Source organism: Bradysia coprophila, unplaced genomic scaffold (assembly GCF_014529535.1).
Source record: "Bradysia coprophila strain Holo2 unplaced genomic scaffold, BU_Bcop_v1 contig_75, whole genome shotgun sequence".
Lineage (NCBI taxonomy): Eukaryota > Metazoa > Arthropoda > Insecta > Diptera > Sciaridae > Bradysia > Bradysia coprophila.
The window spans coordinates 34,849-56,919 of record NW_023503989.1 but is presented as its reverse complement, the minus strand read 5'-3'; the positions used below and the strand labels follow the sequence as shown (position 1 = coordinate 56,919).

The 22,071-nt window shown below is 33.2% G+C and overlaps 1 protein-coding gene across 1 annotated transcript in view; it reads left to right on the top strand.

Annotated features, from left to right (window-relative positions):
* LOC119084524 (roundabout homolog 2-like) overlaps nucleotides 1-22,071 on the top strand; it is a 53,869-nt gene that overhangs the window by 6,526 nt on the left and 25,272 nt on the right. The window contains exon 2 of the mRNA XM_037194537.1: nucleotides 3,751-4,235. Coding sequence (XP_037050432.1) covers nucleotides 4,106-4,235 — 130 coding nt within the window. The 5' untranslated portion in view covers nucleotides 3,751-4,105. The remainder of the gene's footprint in view (nucleotides 1-3,750; nucleotides 4,236-22,071) is intronic.

Sequence of the window (22,071 nt, the reverse complement as noted above, 5' to 3'; positions counted from 1 at the left end):
CAAACGATAGGTATTGCCGATATTAATTCAGGAAAAAAAGTTCATTAAAATCGGTTGAATGGACCGTGAGTTAGGGCCCTAGAAGTAAAAGTCTACTCGGCCCCAAGTGTATTTTGCATATAACTCGATCATATTTGACCGGATTTTGCTAATTTTCGTTTTATATGAAAGGTAATTGAATACTGAATAGAATGTGGTGGAAAAACATTTTAAATTTGGCTCCTAGGACTAAGGCCGCTCCTCGGCCCTAGAAGTATTTTGCATATAACTCGAATAAATTTGATCCGATTTTCCTAACTTTTGGTATATTTGTAGGGTAGCCGACCACCGAATAGAATGTTATTGACAAAATTGTATATTTAGGTTCTTGGACTGAGGCCGCTACTAGGTCATCTGTGTATTTATTTACTCAATAAATTAAAATTTTAGGTAAATTTAAAATTTATGTTACATTTGAAAGGAACGTCGTACTGGGCTTCGTAATTGCGCTATGCGCAATTTCTAAGATGTACAGATTTCATGCAAAAGGCTTACGGGCAAAGTATGGGGACAGACGCACTAGGGTCACGTACGCAATAGATATACGGGTTGGTACGGGGCTCAGTCGCAGCAAACGCTCAGACTGTTCTGATGGCTCGTTTTTTTTATTCTGTTCGTATTTTGTTTTTTATTTCGATCGAATGCCTGACGCTCTAAGCTACCATTCAAAAAGAAATATATATAAACTGCAAGGTCCCAGCGAAAGAGAGCAATAAAAAAAATTTATATCTTCAAACCTCCGTTACTTTGTTGTTTTTTTTTCTCCCTGCAGCCAGAATTGAATTATAATAAAACGAGTCCACCAAGCTATTTTGTTTACGAGTGCGGAGTTTGTTAGTTTTTTTTGTGTTTTGTTTAATCTTAAACCAAACACCATAAGATATGTTGTATACTACGTTTATATTACATCCATAACGAATATTATAATGTAAAACCTGTCCCAGAGTCCGAAAGAATTGCATTTTATAATTTTATAAAAAGCCATTTAATGGTAGTCTCGCTTTACATTTCGTAAATAGCAACGAAAAAATCAACATATTAAACAATAAAAACTGTACATTGTAATTATTATGTTCATTACATTGCCCGAAGGCAAATTATGTTCGGTCATAATGGTCTATTTTCTTAAATAGAGATCGGATCATCTATAAGTGGAAGTAGATTGTATATATGGCGAATCGAAAAGGCATTTAATAATAATCATAGTAAAACAGAGTGTAGTATGGTGTATAATGTGATGGTAAATTACCTACACACATCTTGACAGAACACAATACCTGTTATAGAAGTGAATAATATTCAATGGCATGCCCATATAATGTAAATTTCAAAATGTTCCATGTAAGTTATACACATTGTGTGTGCTTATGCATCGGATTCATATCAAAATGGAAAATACACTGGCGCATAGAAGATGTTTTCGGTATAAAATATGTATAATTTATACGTTGCACAAAGAGGATGTGTCTAACCTTCCTTTACTTATAAGCGAAACGTACATCACTATTATTATTGTTATGCTAACGTAATACACAGCACAACAAACCATTATAGGTTAATACAATATTTATGATGATTATTATAATTAAATTAATTAAATTTTGTGGTTTATGGATGTTTCGAGCAGCAAGGTTTAAATTATCCATCAATAGCATACGGCGATAAAGTAAATGTCGGAAATCAGAACCCATCAAGAGATTACATTTTCACACACACAAAACCGAAAACGTATTGCCCGTACAATTTGCAGTGTATAACTTGAGCATAAACACAATCCATAGATACATTATAAGGGACATGAAGGTATTACCTTAAAACAAGAAGAAAGACATTCGGGTCATTATGGTCCAAGAACCACAGATTGATTCTATCACACCCAAATTGACCACATCACACAATTTTCGTTGTGTTTCGTGGTTATAGGCATATCTTGTTTTAAATGGTACGATTTCCACTCTGTATGTGAGATATATACAAAATTTGTGAAGATAAATGTTTTATGCTTTATATATTTTGTTGCTACACACCGTATTCGCTAGTTATGCCCATCAGAGATAGAGAGACATGTCTAATACACATACAATTTATACATCTTTGAATATTAAGGATACAAAGTTGTACCGATCTAGTGAAATGGATAAAATGTAATGACTAACAACAAGTCTTTGATTTCGAAAGCATTTTGTCAACATTTTACATAATGGCCTCAATATAATAAGGGTAAATGTCTGGATTTGATTTTTATTTGATATTCCGAGGGATCGTTTGTGATACTTGCATGTAAACGTCGTCTGTACAGACATGTATGTGTGTAATGATTGTTGTGTACGTTCTATATTTATTTCCAAAATGTTTGGATTAAACATTTTGTATAAGATTTTAGGGTTTGTAGAAAACATACTTTTGGGTTTCTATTGTTAACTGTTCCAGATAAAATAGAGAAAAGGTTAATTTATTTGATTGAAATTGACAAACTATAAGAAACATGAAAAGGGACGGATTTTATTTCAAACTACCAAATGCACTTATCAAGATAACAAATTATTTTAATTGTATTTCTGTTTTGTGCCGGAGATGTTTCCATCATTGTTGTCTGAATTCATCGTTCATTCGAATTGGATAACAGGTAGCTGGAAAGCATATACAAAAATAAGTCATTGCAAATGATAAATTTTCATTTGCTGACACTTTACTGAAACAATTTTGTGCGGCATTGTCGAAGGAAAAATAGGTTGACCAATTTTGGTGTCTCAGAATTCAGAATGGGTGCAGACAGGCGCGCCGACTTTTGTTTTGAATGTTGGGTGATCAAGCTCAGGTCTCAAAGAACTTTTGTGTCGAGCGTTGGGTGCTAGGTACCAAATAAATTTTTTGTTGGGTGCTTTGGCACCCAACGCCACCTAGAAGTCGGCGCGCCTGGGTGCAGAAAGATTATAAAAAAAGGAAAGACGTGGACTGCCTGATATCTTGTTAAATATTTTCAAGACATTTATTGGTAAAAAATGTATGTCTCACTTTTTCATCGACTGTTCTTACAATCTAATCTAATCCTATGAAACACCACTCACTGCCTAAATTTACTATTTAGATTGCCAGTAAATGATTCGTTTGAATATAATCACATCGCTATATTTTAATACATCCGAGAAAATTGGCATATAACTCCAAATAAAATTTTATTGATGGAACGAGAATTTCTGAGAAGTTTCGTAACATGACCTCATTGCATGATCCCTGTAGAGAGAAAAAATTGTGAAAGAATTGGACATAAATGCAAAATAGCGTGAATTTTATGAGCGAATGTAATTTCATTTTATTTTGCACTTTCATTCTTTATTTTCGTTATTAAAATAAAATATTATTCAAATGCGAGTCTTTCGAATAATTTTTAGGGTTTGTCTTTTGTAAAATGTTTCGCCTACGATATAAATTTTTACCTATCCCATTCCATCATTCGGATGGAACAAGAAAAACAACTTAAAGATTTTATTATTGAAAACACGCACTCAATGAACTTTTTTATAAACATATTAAACATCTAAGAAAAGATCGCTCCGACACACATGAAAATAAAACCCACAATTAACAGGTCCTGTTCTTTTGTGACTTAATAACTGTCTTTAAAAAAACAACAACAATGTAATGAATCATTGAACATATTTGGTTAGAAGACGAAACGTAATTTAATTTTTCTTTTGTTTTTATTTTCAGAATGGTAAAACTTCATCTATGAACGAAGCGAAGCCTAAACATTCTTCAAGAAACTATAAAAAAGAATTTTATTGTTTTACTTTTCGGTCGGTGAATAAACAATTCTCGTGCATTTCTGTTCAGAATTTTAAGTACAAAATAAAAAAAAAACGTGAAAACGAGTCAATGTTGAACCGAAAGATTCGAAACCAAAACTTCCGAAATAAACACAATAAATAAAATTAAAAAAATTCTCAAACGAACTAAAAAAGAAAAAGAAAAACGTCGTCGTAATGTTTTCGATGAAAAGTAGCGATTTCGAATTAAAGTGAGTATTTGTTCAAAAAATAAAATAAATAAAAATAGAACGAGAAAAATGTTCGGGATAGCAGTTCATCAATCATCCCGGCATCATCATTATCTTCATCAAAATCGTCGATGGACATGGACGCAACAATTCGCTTTAACGCTCATGTTGACCGTAACATCTTCAGTAAATGTTTTCGGTAAGTTTGTTTTTCTTTTTCAGACTCAAACGGGTTTTCCTCTCTATCTGTGTAACGGTCAAACAGTTTTCCACTTTCTATTTCTATGCTTTGATGGTTGAACAAACAAAATTGAGAGTGCTTCACAATGAAACGGGGGTGTATTCAATAAGTTTTCGTTTCTAACAAAATTGAATTAAAATCTGCAGTCTGTGTACGATATAATCTTTTACTTAAATGTTCAAAAGCGGGTTTCAAATAATAAGACGATAAATGAAAATTAAGAGGATTACTTTTGATGAATATAATCGAAAATATTGAAGAAAAGTCCAAGGCACTGAATGAGCTCATACCATCATATCGATGCTTTATTAACATTCAATACGTTAACCTTTTCTTGATTATAAATACGATTCGTTTGATAGAAGAAAGGTCCGATGAAAAGTAGATAATTTTTCTGAAGGCGAGGGTGAAACTGCAACGTTTTTATGACCTAATGGTTTTAAATTGATTTTACAATTATATAAGATTTATATCAGATATGTTACTAAGTTACTATTTTGCTCGAAATCCTCTACTGTACGAACATACTCAACTCTATTATAAATCAGCAGTATATCAATGAAGAACCAATTATTTTCAGAAAATATTATGGTCTCATCACGAAACGAATTCTTTTTGGGCTGCGTCTTGAAATTAGCAATATTCGTGGAATCAAAATAGGTTTTTACGGCTGATTTCTTGTCGTATACCACATTAATGTTATCAAACCCACTTAAATCGAACCACCATCGAACAATCAAAAATTTAATATTTAAAAAGCAAAATCAGTTCTTTTGGGTACCTTTGGGATTTTCGTCCGAACAAACATAATAATTCTCAGTTGGTTGCGGGTGGTCCTTTACTATATATGAATACCCTCATGCATTATACCGTTCAAGTTCTCATAATATTTATAGAGATTTTCCTATGGATGTTGAAAAAATATTGTGTTTGATCTTTTATTATTAATAATTTTTTTTTCGTCTTCAATTTGAAGTTGATGATGCTGTGGTGTTTGTTTATATAATACAGAAAAGGCGGTTTGTTTCTAGTGACTTCTTTTCACAATATTATATTCCATATCGAATGTAAACAAATGTTTGTCCTTTCTGTTAGACTTCTTTGTAGTGGTGCTGTTCAACATGCACAAAATATGCAGTTCATGTAAAATTAATTACAGGGTGGAACTAAAAATAGTAACTTGGAATTGTCTTATTTATTGAAAAGATGTTTTATTCGAATTCCGTTGCTCTAACAGACTTTCTAACTTAAGTGCAACAAAAGACTCTAATATTCCTTTACTAATTCAATTAGTCCCCGTGTCTATAACTCAACAACGACACTCTGTAAATATTCACATAAAAAATATTGTTCGGTAAAAGAGAAGAAAAAAAAAATTATTTGTTTTTTACCTCACGTTTATGTCTTTTCTCAAAATGTTCTTTTATGTTGTCAATTTTATATAGTGAAAAGACGAGAAAAAAAATGTTTTGATGGCATTTTTCATATACGTTAAAAAAAATGTTTAGGAGTGTTTTCGATTCGTGTGTGTCATTGCTAATATTATACTTTGTAATTTAATTAAATGTAAACAAAGTTTCTCTTTGACGAAAAAAGAGAAATAATTTCTCGGTTTTGAGCAAATATAAATAACATAGGGTGGTAAAATTATTGATGTTTATCTTCTATTTTACACCGAGATTTTTTTGTGTGTGCTTGTTGCCCGAGTTTGTGTACACTATTGTACATTGTTTTCAGTAACTAGCAAGTTTCAAGAAATCCTGCAGAATCGAGGTCAGATGCGCTCTGCTCAATTACAAGACAATCATGGTCTAATTATTATTAAATCTGTTACTCCATTTGAGTGTAATACGAAGATTGAGATTTAAGTTGGTGTAAAACTTGAAAATTATGAAGTTGCTTATAATTTTCCAGTTGTACGTCAACTTGTAATTAACATCAAAACCAACATTCAAGAAATGAAAGCAGAACTACGACAAAAGCAACATTGCTCTACAATGTGAAAGGGGAACGACAAAACGAAAAATGATTTTATTTTACGAAATCAACCATCACAATCCGTAGCTTACCTTTACATTCTAACGAAATGAATATTCTTTAATTAACAGATTTTCGTACCTTATGCTTAAAATTATAATGTAGTGGTTATGTGGCACTCTCATGTTTGTATAAAAACTTGCATTTGCACTTTCCAAATACACTGAATACTTTGGAGTGTCATACATTTACACCTGGTTGTATCTTTGTAACTTACCATCATAAAGTGAACTGGTTAATGGTAATTTAAGAAGAACTTATAACTCTACGACTCATTCTGATGTGCGGGTCGCCCTAGTTCAAATTTTGTTTTAAAATATTTGTCAAATTGAAAATTCTGATATGTCCTCTGAGAATTACTCGAGTTATCGTGTGATCAAGCAAGCAAGATTGTTCTAGACTTCTAGATTGTTCGACCAGAAATCCAGATTCACTTACTCGTCGAATAAGAAATTTTTCTTTAAATCTGTTGCAAAAATGTCGTGGTAACAAGTTGTGTTTACAATTACACTCCAACCTCACTACTCCAATATTACAGTCCACGACATCTCAATTGTCTCACATCTCATGATTTCATCGTTTTCAATGAATTCCACACATTCCACGCAGCCCACACTCTGTATCAGTATGATCCGCTGTGGTTGCCAAGGTTGTATAATGTATATTATTAGGAGGTTGGGCCAACAGCCTTTTTTCGTGGTGGCATTAAATAAAAAAATAAGTGGTTGCTACTGTGTTGCTGTTGCGTTTCAAATTAGTTGATCTCTTCGCTGTGGCATTAACGCGAAAAAATGAGTGACCGCTGCGAAGAATTCATCTAAATACAAATTCAGTTTCATTTTTGATTTTGTCGATCGGCATCATTGAAGTACATATTTTAAAGTCTCATTAACTACTTTGCGTGTAGCACTAGGTAGCGTCAATCAAAATTCTAAAAAGACACGCTAGCTCATATCTGACTTGATCACGAAGACAGGAAAGTAATTTAGAAGACATTTTTTGTCTACTAAAATGTTTGTATTGAAGCTATAGAAGCATTGACTGCACTCATCATATTTTAATGCCAGCTGCTTTTATGAGTGTCTTAACCTGTTCTTTCAGAACTTATGCGTCAACTAAAATTTGTAGGTCAAACGTGGACATTGTTGAGTTTAAAATAGACAAAATACTAATCATAAGAGGTTGTGTAACCAACACACATCTACCAAAATGACGATCGGCTGTACCTCGACCGTTTTGAGATCATCCGCATCCTTGGTACATGACATATGTCAAATTCTGTTCATAATATTTTCATAGTCAACAGATTCCAAAGCGACGTTTTTTGTATTTATTTAGCATTTTGCAAGTTTCAATCGAGTTTTTGTGCAATTTTGCCTTTATTTACTCTAAATTTTGTGATTATTCTAAGTGAATAATGCTTGTGGCACAATTCAACTTAGTGATCATATCGTTTCAATCTTATTCTTTACCAGAATTTTAGGGGATCTCTATCTCTGAAGAATTTCATCTTTTCAAATGTAATCCTTCATCTGAAAAGTCCGTCAAATCTTAAGGTAGAGATAGAGACTTTCAGACTTTCAGTCAAGGGTACCTATGTGTCTATTTCCGATGTTGTGTCAAGTGCCTTTTACCTCCTTACTAATTAAACACTGTAACTGAATTTTCTTTATTTAGAAGGTCAATTCCATTTATAAATTATAATACGACGACGTAACATAATACAACAGCACATTTTAGAAATTCAAATTATCTATATGTGAAATATTTAAGGATCTAAATTTTTGGAATGTCGGTATTGTAATGGTACACAATATAGTATTGTGTATAATAAAATCTGTGGAAAATGTTTTCGAGTTAATTAACATTTTGTTTCGTTTTATGTTATTGTTTTTGCTATGTAATTTGGAAATTTTGAACATTTTGCTTTCACTGCGAATACATTGCGATTCACATTTTCTGGATCACATGCTTGGTTGTCTGTATATGCATGTTATCTTCTCCAAGTTCCTTCTATCAGTTATTCATTCGGCTTAACTGGTTTCAAATCAATTTAATTAACATAAAATCGTGGCAAGTAGTATGCTTAACGCAAGGAAGGAGGTACTACATTTTAGAATCAATTCATCGACATTACTATTTCAAATTTTTCCAGTTTTATGCTGAATTAGATCGATTATCGTTCAACTTATTGAGGGTATTTAATTTAACGTTCTCACATCACCAAGCAAACCACCCCTAAGTTGTTAAATCAACCAAAAGTATTCATAAAGTCATAAGTCCAAAAAAATATAATTTCCTTACCCCTCAAATACATTAGCAAATAAATGCAATTTTTATTCAAACAAAGAACCATAACAAGAAAAACAGCAGCAGCAACAACAACCAAACAACAAGAACAGAAGCAAATAATTGCTCATGGAAAATTCAAATTAAATTTCATCTTTTAATTTGCCCTAAAGTTAAGACATTCCAGAATTAATCTTTTGCACTTCTTCATGATACGGCAATGTAGAGATGGGCAATTACATTAAGTTCGGTTCAGTGAGTTTTTTCGGGAAATCAATTTCGTAGAAGAGAACTGCACAACGTCAGCTTACCCTCCTCTCTATGTTGATATATTTAAACATGTAGTTGTAAAGATTTACATTTTTTCATCGTGAACTGGTAAAAGTTGTCCCAACCACACGGAAAATTATTAAAAATAGAAAATTCGAAAAAGATATTAAGATAGTCATAAGTTCGCGTCTGTTGTTTTTGTCCATAGCTCACAACAAATGAATAAGTCGTTTCTGAAGGATTTTGTCTTTTCTTTTTTTTAAACATTTATTTTATCATTCCTTGAATATCACACTGTGTGGAATACAATTATTATAAACAAATTTCAGAATAATTCATCGTCATAAATAAAACGAATAGAAAATTTTTACATACATTAAGAGCAAAACAAACAAATAAAACTGTTTGAGTCAAGAAAATTAAATTAAATTAAATTAAGCCAAAGTCAGTCCTTAAAGGAATAATATCACAGACGTATTACAATCACATCACAGTTCATCATCACTTAACCAGTTCCATTAATTTATAAAAACAAAAGGGGAAATTGCACAATAGTCCTCACTTTCTCTCATGAGTTTCACTTTGGCTTTGAACGACTCGATGCAGGTCAATTGGCGGATATCAGAGCTAAGCCGGTTATATTCACTGATAGACTGCCTTAGCGATGGTTGCTTATCAGAAATCTGTACGTGGCTCAGGCGTCTCAGTCCCCGAGAGTGAATGTCCCGGTTCAGTCGAATCTCAAATCCATGTTTGGTGATCAATTTTACCATCTACTTCATTATCATCATTATCAAAACTTTAGGAAGCACATTCTCAATAGTATGAGAGAGTTTACACGTAACAATCGTTGCAATATGTCAATATCGTAAAAGAGAGTTTGATAATTGATCATTTCGTTTAGATTGCTCCATACTGAGGTTGATTGTCGACTCGAGACTGGTTTGTACAACCGAAACTATAGGCGTCCATTTAAGTATTTTGGTGCAATCAAAACGGAATTATCAAACTCTCTTGCACTATTGATATATGTATCAAAAACACTTTCTCTATACATTTTCTATTCTTCCTTTAATATCGCAATCAAACTAAATGACCTGACCTTAGTGTAAAAGTTGATATTATACAACAGTGGTAATGTCTTCGGCCTCGTCTTCGGCAATTGTTTTCTGGAAATATCAATACCAAAGTACAATTTCATGATACAGTTTTCACTTCAAAGTAATAGAACAGATATTCAATGAATATTATTCATTTGGGATGAGTGCTGGCTGCATAATGCTACATTTGGAATTCTTTGTAAATTTAAGTGAAAATGGTAATGATACACTCGTATAAACTATATTTTTGTACTGTTTTTCAACTATCTGTACAGCCGATTCCTGAATGAATTTATTTGAGTAAATGGCAAAATAATAAATTAACAATCTCATCAACCGATAGAAATTCTCTTTACTTTGCCTTTATTCAATGTTCATTATCTGAAATGATTATACACATAATTTTATTCAAAAATAAATTATTAAGACATTCTCATGGAAATAAAAAGGAATTTGCCAAATCACTCAAATCCATATGATAGAGGAGCATACTTTCAATATAAAATACAAAACATTTGAGCGGCAAAAAAAACTTTCTATAAATAAACTAGATCGTGATCATGATGTTTATTATATTTTCTGTCCAAACAATCTGTTCAGACTTCCCATAAAATCATCATCTTTATTATAATGTTTCTTATTTATGTTATGAGAGATACCTTTAAGTGATCTTTTTCGTAAATGTATCAGACCTATTCAGACGAATATCAAACGAAGAAAATTAATACAAAAAAATGCAGCCAACGAGTTATAAAAATGCATTTATGCTCTTTGAGCATATTATCGGAAAAAAGTGTTGTGCAATTCGCTTTTTATCTAATTGTGAAAAAGATTTTAATATTAAAATAAATTCAATGTTGGTTTACTATTAAAATTTTAATCTCATTAGCCAACTTACCATAAATAGAAGCAGAAAAAAAACAAAATTTTCCATTAACCGTCATTTCTAGCAATTTATCTCTATCCGTTCCGTCTCAATTGTAAACAAATAGCCAATAGCCGCAGTACTTAATGTTCATTATCCAACGATCAACGCACACAACCTTTGAAATAAATTTCCTGTTCGTAATTTTATAATCCATAAATGAATTAAACGATAAAACATAAATATCGCAACTCATTTCGTCTCATAAATTAAACAATAAATTACTTACTCAACTAAAAACACTAATAAGCTAATACGTTTTGTATTGAACATCAACTATCCTATCACCAGCTATAAAATATGTGAAAAGACCACCGCAGAACAAATCACAAAACCAGGCATCAATATAACTCAGTTTATAATTTAATTTAAAAAAAAACGGCGCTTACACAGAAAATTATTTGGCTTAAATGTGATGCATATGATGCATATAGTAAAAATGTATCCAAAAGCCAAATCAAAGGAAAGCCATTCATTGTTTAATCGCTCACATCAATTATTTCGACACACGCGATATCAACGTATGGTAACAATGAAAATCAAATGTAACCAAAACCATAAAACTGGGAAACGGCTTTCTTCACTCAAATTATACATCTATTCAGAATACATCAAAGTTTGATGGTATACACTCTGCATCGTCGTCTACATTTATAACGTTTTTTTTCTATCATATGGAAAATCATTTTCACGAGAGAATTTTGTGTAGTTGTTGATGAAGTGATGAATTCTGTTTGTTTATAATCCCATCATGTGATAAATACTGTGCTGAAAAGTAAGCACTTTGAGTTTAAGTTTTTGAACAAAGTCGCTCGGCACACCATACTGAATACCCCAGTGGTAATGTAAAACTAAATTTAAAGTTTAACACACAGCAATATTATCAATTAAGATGTGAAAGATTTCAATTCACTTATCACAACGGTGGCTTCTGAGACACTACAAAATAATTGCTTTTGAAATGTTTGTTAAGCGGCAGGAAAATTAAATTTAAATTAAACTATCTTTTGATACACTAGAATTTGTCCGATTTGAAGAAATATTTGACTCTGACCCAAAACAAAACTGAATTTAGTATCACTATAGCGAAAATCTCTAAATTTTAAATGAGCCATCACTATCATTATCACAGTCTTCTATATTAAGATTCAGGCCAGGTCCCTCCCGAAACATATTTACCGAAAATATATTTGCCTTCAGGTGAAAAGCATGTAGGCAAACCTACATAAAGCCTTTGAGATTAAATTCAATACATTGATTTGCTAGTTTTCTGACTTCAATTCTACTTCCATACAGTTTACGAAGCGAAACACAAAAACAGTTGAATTGTATGACGTGACGTGTGTAGCTACCAATTGAAATAAATGGATAGGTGGGTATTACCAAACGCCATAGGAGTATGGAAGAATATGCCAACAATCTATAACATATTCTACTCTTGAGAAGAATATAACCGTCTAACGTGCCACAAGATCCAAAACGAATATAATAATACACAACTATTGCGAAAACCGAGATGTAAGAGAAAATAAAATGTTACTAACTTGCCATTGGAATTAAATATTAACTTGTGCCAAGTTTTTCAAACTAAACTAAATCGATTTCCGAGCTAGTCATCAGACGGATTCCTCTTGAATTTATATATTAGCTGTTCCTATATATATATATATATATATATACAAACATATTGTACTCTTACCTCGTCTTTAGCTATTGGCTTTTAACTATTTTACTTTACATCGACATAAGTATAGTTAGATTCGCAAAAAGAATAGATACGTCGATAAGTGAGGATTCTTTTCGTTTCAAATGGAATTAAGAATTTATCATTAAGTTTAGTTTTTGCTTTTGAGTTTGGGTGGTTAATTAGGGAAAAAATCTTTTCGAAATTTTGGAAATACAATGCCTTTTTGATCGTTGCACATTTGATGGAACATCATTTTTTTCTTCGACATAACATTCACAACCGCAGTACATTAGTAAATTAGATTTTTTTGCCTCGTTAATTCGTTAATGGAGTACGCCAAAAGGAAAGAAATGTGAAGAAAAACGTTGTATGTAAAAGAGTCGGATATCACTAGGGATATCATTACTCGGCCACCATTGAATAAGTAGATGAGTACGCTTTTAAAAATAAAGGATTCACAAATTTTGAAAAAAAAGTACGTCAGAGCTTTTTTGGTATTCAAAAATGTAAAAAATAAAATAAAATTTGGTTTCATCAGCACAAACCTGTTAAAAAGAGTTAAAAAGTCTTCATTTGCAAATGTAGGGCGAAGTGGAATTGGTGTTCTAGTTCTAATAGTTGTCACTGCACAAGGTTTTGATGAATTATTGGGAAAGTCAATTCTTTCGAACAACCAACCTTTTAATGTTTACAACCATTCATTGTGAAGTTCAATAAGTAAATAATTTAACAAAAACGAATGGAATTGGAATTCTCAAAACCAATTAAAGTTTTAAATGGTTTTGTTTGAAATCAACGCAAAATTGGAGCCCCATTTTCCCATGACGTAATCGACGGTTCTACACCATAATAAAAAATGACATACGAAACCATTATATTGAAATAAATTTCTGTGATGCAAAACTTCAAACATCTCCTTCGAGCTAACATCAAATATTTATTGTTTAAACAAAACCTTTAAAACATAATTTCTCATCTATTTATTTGCCTTCGAAAATCAAAACCTTAGAATCATTTATTGACTTTTCTCATGACTGAAAAAACAATAAAAATGGTTGTGGATGAAAGGAAATTAAAAAAGAGACTCCATCATTTACCATAACGAACCGTCAAAAAATAAATATATGAAATCGATGTGTGTGATATTCGTTGTGAGTCTTCTTCGGATTGGGACACATATTGTTTTTCGAAGACAATTTTTTATGTGTTTATCTGTTTATCTTTTAACACGACGCAAGACATGTATAATGAAAGGTTTTTTCTTCTTCTGCTGCGGTTTGTTTATTTTTTTCTTTGTTTTATTAACAAAAAATGAGAAAATTATGTTTTTGTTTATGTTACACAAAGACTTTCCATACTTCAGTGTGGTTTTCGTTGGATGAGGCTTAAATTTAACTACGAGTTTAGCTCATTTCATAAACCATCCCCCCCTCCATCCATACATCCCATATTATACCATGTCAGTGTAATACTCTTTTACGTGCTTCTGGTCGGTAAATACAATTTTTTGAGTACATTTTTCGCATTTACCGACCAGAAGCACGTAAAGCACTGTACGTACGAGGTTCCAAATTTTTATTTTGACGAGTGGGAATACAGATCTCCCATTCGGGTCGAGCCATAACGTACCCACTCGTCAAAATAAAAATTTGGAACCTCGGACGTAATGTACTATTAACCTCGCTTTTAACCATATTCGAGAAGAACGCTTATGTTCTTTATATGTTGTAGATTCTCAACTCTCAACCCCACATCATATATTTATTTTCAGTTTTTTATACGTTTTTTTTATTTATTTATTCCGTTCGGTGCGGCTTCAAAACAAATTTCCTTATATTGTGTAAAGAGAGTTATGTGGGTTTTATTATCGTACTATATATAATATGAGGTTGTGACAAGGAAGCGTATGTTAGAGAATGTAATCCAACATGATGACCAGAGACAAATTGCGCTATTATGTAAGGAATATGAACGAAATCCGTCTCCCGATGTTTAAAGCAAACGTCCACATCAAGCGATATATGGCATTATATGATATTACACACATTTAAATGGGCTTAAAATGGATTTTTCAAATATTTACGACATGCAAAGAGTTTGTGTTTATTAAATAGATCACCGGTTACTCGAAATGGGTATAAAATTAAATGAAATAAGTTCGGTTAACAAGTAACCGAAAAAAAATGGTGGCGTCATTTCGTATCTGGCAATTTCAACGATATTTTCTTATTTTTTGTTTCTGTTGTACAATGTTTTATCGAAGACTACCACAAACTTCATTAAAACTAACAGATAAAACAGCGAGTAATGATAAGTAAATTCACTAATAAAGTCCAAGACTTTAGAATAGAATCAACAAGATAATTCATCAAACCTGATATAAATGAAAATAAAATTTAAATGATCCATATGAGAATTTTGAGCTTATAGTGATTCGAGTATATAGACTTACTTAGCGAGCATTTAAACTATTTGTAATACATTTGCAGAGTTTATTCCATTGAGCCAAAAACCATTGAGCTGTTTACAAAACCTAAAACCTGCAAATGTGATAAAAAACACCTCGAATCCTCGCCCCATTAGGATTTACCCCAACGAATCTTTGCTCCCGAATACAGCCAAAACGCAGTAAATTAATTTTATTGCGTGTTTCGTGACTATCTAAATTTATTCCTACCCGTGACAAATAACAACTATAACAATTTAAATAAAATGTGTTTTAAAATATCAATTACATCACACTCACAGAAACTTCTTTCATAAATATTTTTTTGTCTTTATCATCATTGGAACTCTCCCGTTTCGTCTCCGCTTCAAAAGACTGAGATGTCAAAGTTGAAATCAAATAAATATATTTTTTCATTTTCTAAAATTAAACGATCATGTTAAGCATCACATAAAACAAGACGATAAAACGTCTAAATTACGTAAATAAATATACAAATTGTGTTTTAGTTATTAAGTGTAGGAGAAAGGAAGTCGTTGTTGTATGTTTGCATGGATATGTTACATATACATACAGACTCAATTTATTCATTGCTATAAATGTGAATCGTGCATATCTTCACCAAAAATATTTCGGTTATGTACAAACAATAATTTCACTTTGTTGTCGTATCTCTCTAAAACATGCCACTCAAAATTATCATCAAATCTTCGTCTTCCCCGAATCGAAAATGGAATAATATTACATTTAAATATCGCCCAAACTGATTCTCTAATTCAAAGCAAAAACAAATTTAACAAGTCAAAAAGAACAAACACTCCGAAAGAGGAACTTCTACATTTCCCATTTCAATTGATTTTTCACCAGTCAAGAAAAAAAAGATCGAAAACTGTCGTCGTTTTATCTTATATATCAACTTAATTTCCTCATTTTATCAACTTTCCAAACAAGAGTTAAAAGCGTAGATGACGATGATGAGAAGGACGTTGGCAACAAGGATTCGTATTGTATAATAGGAACGATGAGACATATTATTATAAAGTAAAACGATGTACTTGTTACTGATTGGATTAATTAGACTTTTAATATTAAACAGAACCAATGAAATAACTAAAGACAGCGAGAACAACGCTTAACAGAATTTCGTTTTATAAAACGTCAATTAAAAATGCTTTTTAAATATAGATATAAAACTGGGACGGTGAAATTATTGAGGCTTCGTATTGTTAAATGATGAGAGAATGATTTTGAATAACAGTATAAGTACATAGGATGGAGAGGTTAATAGTGGGTGGTAGGTATCGTTATGGGCAGGTGAAAAATGATGATAATGAAACGATAAAATTTATAAGATTAGAAGACCTAATTGATTTTTAATTAAGTGCTGATTTTCGACGTTGTGTAAAGTGGGTCTTGTTGCATCTTGGGAATTTATACTTTTAATTTTAGGAAAAGGCTCGCTGCACACGGTGCAAATAGTCTCTTTATAATACTTTGGCTATTTGCACAATGTGCAAATAGTCTCTTTATAATACTTTGTCTATTTGCACACGATGCACGAGGGACTATTTGCACATTGTGCAAATAGCCAAAGTATATAGATGAGACTATTTGCACATTGTGCGAATAGTCAAATTATTATAAAGAGGCTTTTTGCACACTAAAGCTTTATTTTCGTTGATAAGATTTTTTTCGTAGAATTTTGTAGAAGTAAATATCACTTCTTTTTAGTAGCACTTTGTAAAAGGAAGTATCACCCCTTCGTTGTCACATTTTGTAAAAGGGAGTATTCCTCCTTTATCGTTGCATTTTGTAGAAGGGTGTATCACTCCATAGTTACATTTTGTAGAAGGATATATCACTCCTTTCTCGTGACATTTTGTGGAAAAAAGTATCGCTCCTTTAGCGTCACATTTTTTAGAAGGAAGAACAGTCAACAACAGCTCAAATATAGTCTCCTTTTGTGACAATCTTGCTTATCCCTTCAAAACTTATTTGACAGTCCTATTCGTTCTATTACTCATTCTATCCCAACAGCAAATAATCCATTCCATTCTCGTTATCCTAGATAACTAGGATAATTGGGGTAACTAGAATAATTGGGATAACTAGGATAACTGGGATAACTAGGAAAACTTGGATAACTGGGAGAAGTCAATTTTTCCATCTTTGGAACGAAAATAACTTTAATGTTGAAGAATAGTATAATTTTTCAAATTAATTATAAACGGAGAAATTCTTATAAAAACGTTTTATAAATTGTATTTTATGTAAACAAACGAAAATTTCAAATTCACATTTCTTTTGCCGCTGGGATGGATTATTTGCCGTTGGGATAAAATGAAGAAGATTGTCACAAAACGAGACTTTTTGAGCTGTTGTTGACTATTCTTCCTTCTAAAAAATGTGACGCTAAGGGAGTGATCCTTTTTCCCCAAAATGTCACGAGAAAGGAGTAATGTTTCCTTCTACAAAATGTAACGATAAAGGAGTGATATATCCTTATACAAAATAAGTTCTTTTCTTTTTTAAAAAATTTTTTGGGATGCAAAATCTTGTGAAAGATGCCGACAAGATGCAGCAAAGATGTAAGGGATGCAAGCTGGGATAACAGGTATCCTAGTCGGTCTCATCGGGGAGGAGGAATACTTCCTTTTACAAAGTGCTACGAAAAAAGAGTCATACTCTTTTTCACAAAATGTAACAACGAATGAGTGATTGTTCCTTCTTTAAAAAGGCTACGATAACGGAGTGATATTTTCTTTTACAAAATGTAACAATGAAGAGTATTACTCCTTCTACAAAATGTTACGATAAAGTAGTGATATTTCCTTTTACAAAATTCTTCGAAAAACCATATTAACAAACAGAGTGACGCTTACTCTTCGCGTGCAAATAGTCTTTTCGTAATACTTTGTCTATTTGCACAATGTGCAAATAGTCTCTTTATAATACTTTGGCACAATGTGCAAATAGTTTCTTTATAATACTTCGGCTATTTGCACACGGTGCAAATAGAATTTGTATTATAAAAAGACAAAGTATTATAAAGAAACTATTTGCACATTGTGCAAATAGCCAAAGTATTATAAAGAGACTATTCGCACATTGTGCAAATAGCATCAGCCTTAATTTTAAGTGCTTTTGGATGTTTCTGAATTTTTTTTATTGCCTCTGGGAGATGCTTCTCTTCTACATAACTACATATTGAGAAATTATATTTATATCATCAATGAGTTAATTACTTTAAGTTCGACCCATTGAGTACATCGAGTAACTTCCAAAAATTATGTAGCTTATTTACAGCGCAACTTATAATTTGGAAACACTGAATTTTATGTCAATAATAAGGATAAGGATTGACTGGATCGATACGTGTTTTCTTTGTAGGAAGCACGGAGTTTCAATGGGTTTTGAAATTAAGTGTATTCATGTTACACAGTGCACTCTACGCTACAGGATCAAATACAAATATGCCCAAGGTCTTTAATTTGTGCTCGGTTTCACCAAGCAGTCTGCATAACCTTCCTATGCAGGCTTGAATTTGTCAATAACGGAGTCAATGAGCAAAAAATAAAACCCACTCGAAATCGGTGGCGATACACTTGTCAAACGGACAATATATGAACAGATTCCGTAAGCACAACAATTATCTAGACCTTATGCAACACTACGAGTTCACGCCACTCGTCTTCAAAACTTTTGGCGCCTTTGGTCCCGAAACACAAATTTTCCTCAAGCCTCCTCTTGCAGCGCATTTCCATGGCGATTCAGAGGGGCAACTCGTGCAGTATCCGTGATAATTTCGGTTATATAGAAAACAATGTATTTATGTAATGTGATAGCGCCCGTGACGCAAGTCCTATTACTAGAAAAAAATTTCACAATTTTTAGCCCCGTACGAAGTACTGGGGGCTTATAAGATTAATATGCCGTTTGTAACATGTTGAATTGGAAGCAGACGGTAAGGGCAAAGCATTTGTCTATGTTCATAGATAACGAATCCGCAATAAAAAAAATGTCCGTCCGTCCGTCCGTCCGTCCGTCCGTCCGTCCGTCCGTCCGTCCGTCCGTCCGTCCGTGACCCCTCTAGCTTGAGTAAATCACAACCTTTTTTCAAAATTTCTTTTTTCCCCGATTGGTATCGACAAAAGTAAGGTCAAGTTCGAAAATGGACATGGTAGGGTCGGCCCTTCCAGAGCTAGGGCCCTATAGGTGTTTTTCAGTCTTTCGACGATATCTACCGAAATACGCACGCAATAGCTGCTTGTGATATATCAAATGAAAGGTATTGACGAGTAGAACAAAGTTGCTGAACATTGTTTTTGGGTAAGATGCAACCCGGGCTTGTTGGGAGGGCTCAAAGGTCGTTACTCGGCCCTAAGTGTTTTTTGCACATAAATCGAGTAAATCTCATCCGATTTTGCTAGATTTTGTTCCATTTGAGAGATAATTGAATGCCGAATAGATGGCAAAAAAAGTTTCAAATTTGGGCCCTTGGACTAAGGCCGCTACTCGGCCCTAAGTGTTTTTTGCACATAAATCGAGTAAATCTCATCCGATTTTGCTAATTTTTGTTTCGTTTGAGAGATAATTGAATACCGAAAAGAACGTGGCGAAAAAAGTTTTAAATTTGGTCCCTTGGACTAAGGCCGCTACTCGGCCCCAAGTGTTTTTTGCACATAAATCGAGTAAATATTATCCGATTTTGCTAATTTTTGTTTCATTTGAGAGGTAATTGAATACCCAATGGAAAGTTGGCAAAAAATTTTGGGTTTCTAAAATAATGTCGTGAATTGTTGGTTTTATTTGACAGGTACTTCGTACGGGCTTTCGTAATTGCGCTGTGCGCAATTTTAAAAATGAACACTTTCAGTAAATTTGACCATGCCCAACTTGACTTGCATTTTGGTAACAGACGCATTAGAGGGTTGTAGACGTATTAGGGTTCCGGGCGTATTACGGCTACGGACGTATTATGGTTACGGACGAAATAGGATTACGGGTCGTACGGGGCTAAGTCGCAGCAAACGCTCCGACTGTTCTGATGCCTTGTTTTTTGTCGTAGACTTCAGAACCATATATACAGCAAATATTGAAGTTCTACAATTCAAATACAAATGACTCCAAATTACCATTAAAAAAAACTAGGCGTCCGTACGAGTTCAACAAGCTATCACACGTTCTTGCAGCTTAAAATTTGGCCACGCAAAAAATCTTCCAAGAAGCCTCATTTCCACACATTTTGGTCAATTTCAGTACAACGAAATTAAAAAATCCTACGTTACTTTGTTAGTCCGTCCGTCCGTGTTTCCTATCTTCTTTAGATTTTGTTGAAATTTTGGGAGTAGATTCTAGTCGTCATTCTAAGACATTCCAGAAAAAACAAGGCATCAGAACAGTCGGAGCGTTTGCTGCGACTTAGCCCCGTACGACCCGTAATCCTATTTCGTCCGTAACCATAATACGTCCGTAGCCGTAATACGCCCGGAACCCTAATACGTCTACAACCCTCTAATGCGTCTGTTACCAAAATGCAAGTCAAGGTGGGCATGGTCAAATTTACTGAAAGTGTTCAGTAGCTCCTAAACGAGGCCGGTTCCCGCCAAATTTTTAGCCTTATAAGATTAATATGCCGTTTGTCACACGTCGAATTGGAAGCTCAGTAAGGGCAAAGCATTTGGTTTTGTTTCATTTGAGAGATAATTGAATGCCGAATAGAATGATGGCAAAAAAAGTTTCAAATTTGGGCCCTTGGACTAAGGCCGCTACTCGGCCCTAAGTATTTTTTGCACATAAATCGAGTAAATCTCAACCGATTTTGCTAGTTTTTGTTTCATTTGAGAGATAATTAAATACCGAATGGAAAGTTAGCAAAACATTTTGGGTTTCTAAAATAATGTCGTAAATTGTTGGTTTTATTTGAGAGGTACTTCGTACGGGCTTTCGTAATTGCGCTATGCGCAATTTTAAAAATGAACACTTTCAGTAAATTTGACCATGCCCAACTTCGGCTGGGTAGGCATTAATGTCAAGGACGCAATCGGGTTGCGGAAGCATTTTGGTAACAGACGCATAAGAGGGTTGTAGACGTATTAGGGTTACGAGCGTATTGGGGCTATGGACGTATTATGGTTACGGACGAAATAGGATTACGGAAATAGGATTAAGGAATTTTTCAAATTTTTCAAATTTTTTTAATTTTTCGAATTTTTTAAATTTTTCAAATTTTTCAATCTAATTCTTTCAAAAACACTCAAAAGAGTAAAAGCGACGCAAGTCCCTGTGCATACTTCGAAAACAACTGAATTCGTGGATGTGAAGCATTCTGCGCTTGTACGCAAAAACTGTAACAGGAAAAAATTTGCCAAAGAAATTCTAGAAACAAAATTTTACCAAAAAAATTTTGCGTCGCAAGTGGCAGATGTTGAGGAAAGTACTTTTAAGAAACTTTAGAATACGTCCTAATACGTCCGAATCATCTGCCACTTTGTGACGCAAAATTTTTTTGGTAAAATTTTGTTTCTAGAATTTCTTTGGTCAAATTTTTCCTGTTACAGTTCATCTTGCTGTCCACTTAGAAAATAGAGTTTTCTTTCTATTTACTAATAAAATGTTCAAATTTTAGATGATTTATAGCGACCAACATGACCAACGTTGAGGTGAAACAACACGATCAGAAAGCCAAAGGATAGAACGATCCCAGAATTCTTATTAGCTACTAGGTTAAGCTTTAGAAGGACGAATAACCTTTTGCTCAGATAGGTTCAAAAGAATGGGCAAAGCTTTATGGAAAAGAATGTTCAAAAAGAGTAACACTACCCCGTCGGGCACTGTGCACTTTGATAGGCACGGTGGTCCCGGAACGTGCAGAAATGTGCGGGTCAGAGCTCGAGGATTACCGGGGGCGAGCAAAGTAAAGCTTTCATACTCACCAACCCGCAGTAGCAAGCGTGGTGTTTTAATGCTAAAAACCTTCAAACGAAGCCATAACGAATTATACATTGCCACATATAATGCCAGAACATTGTCGTCAAGAC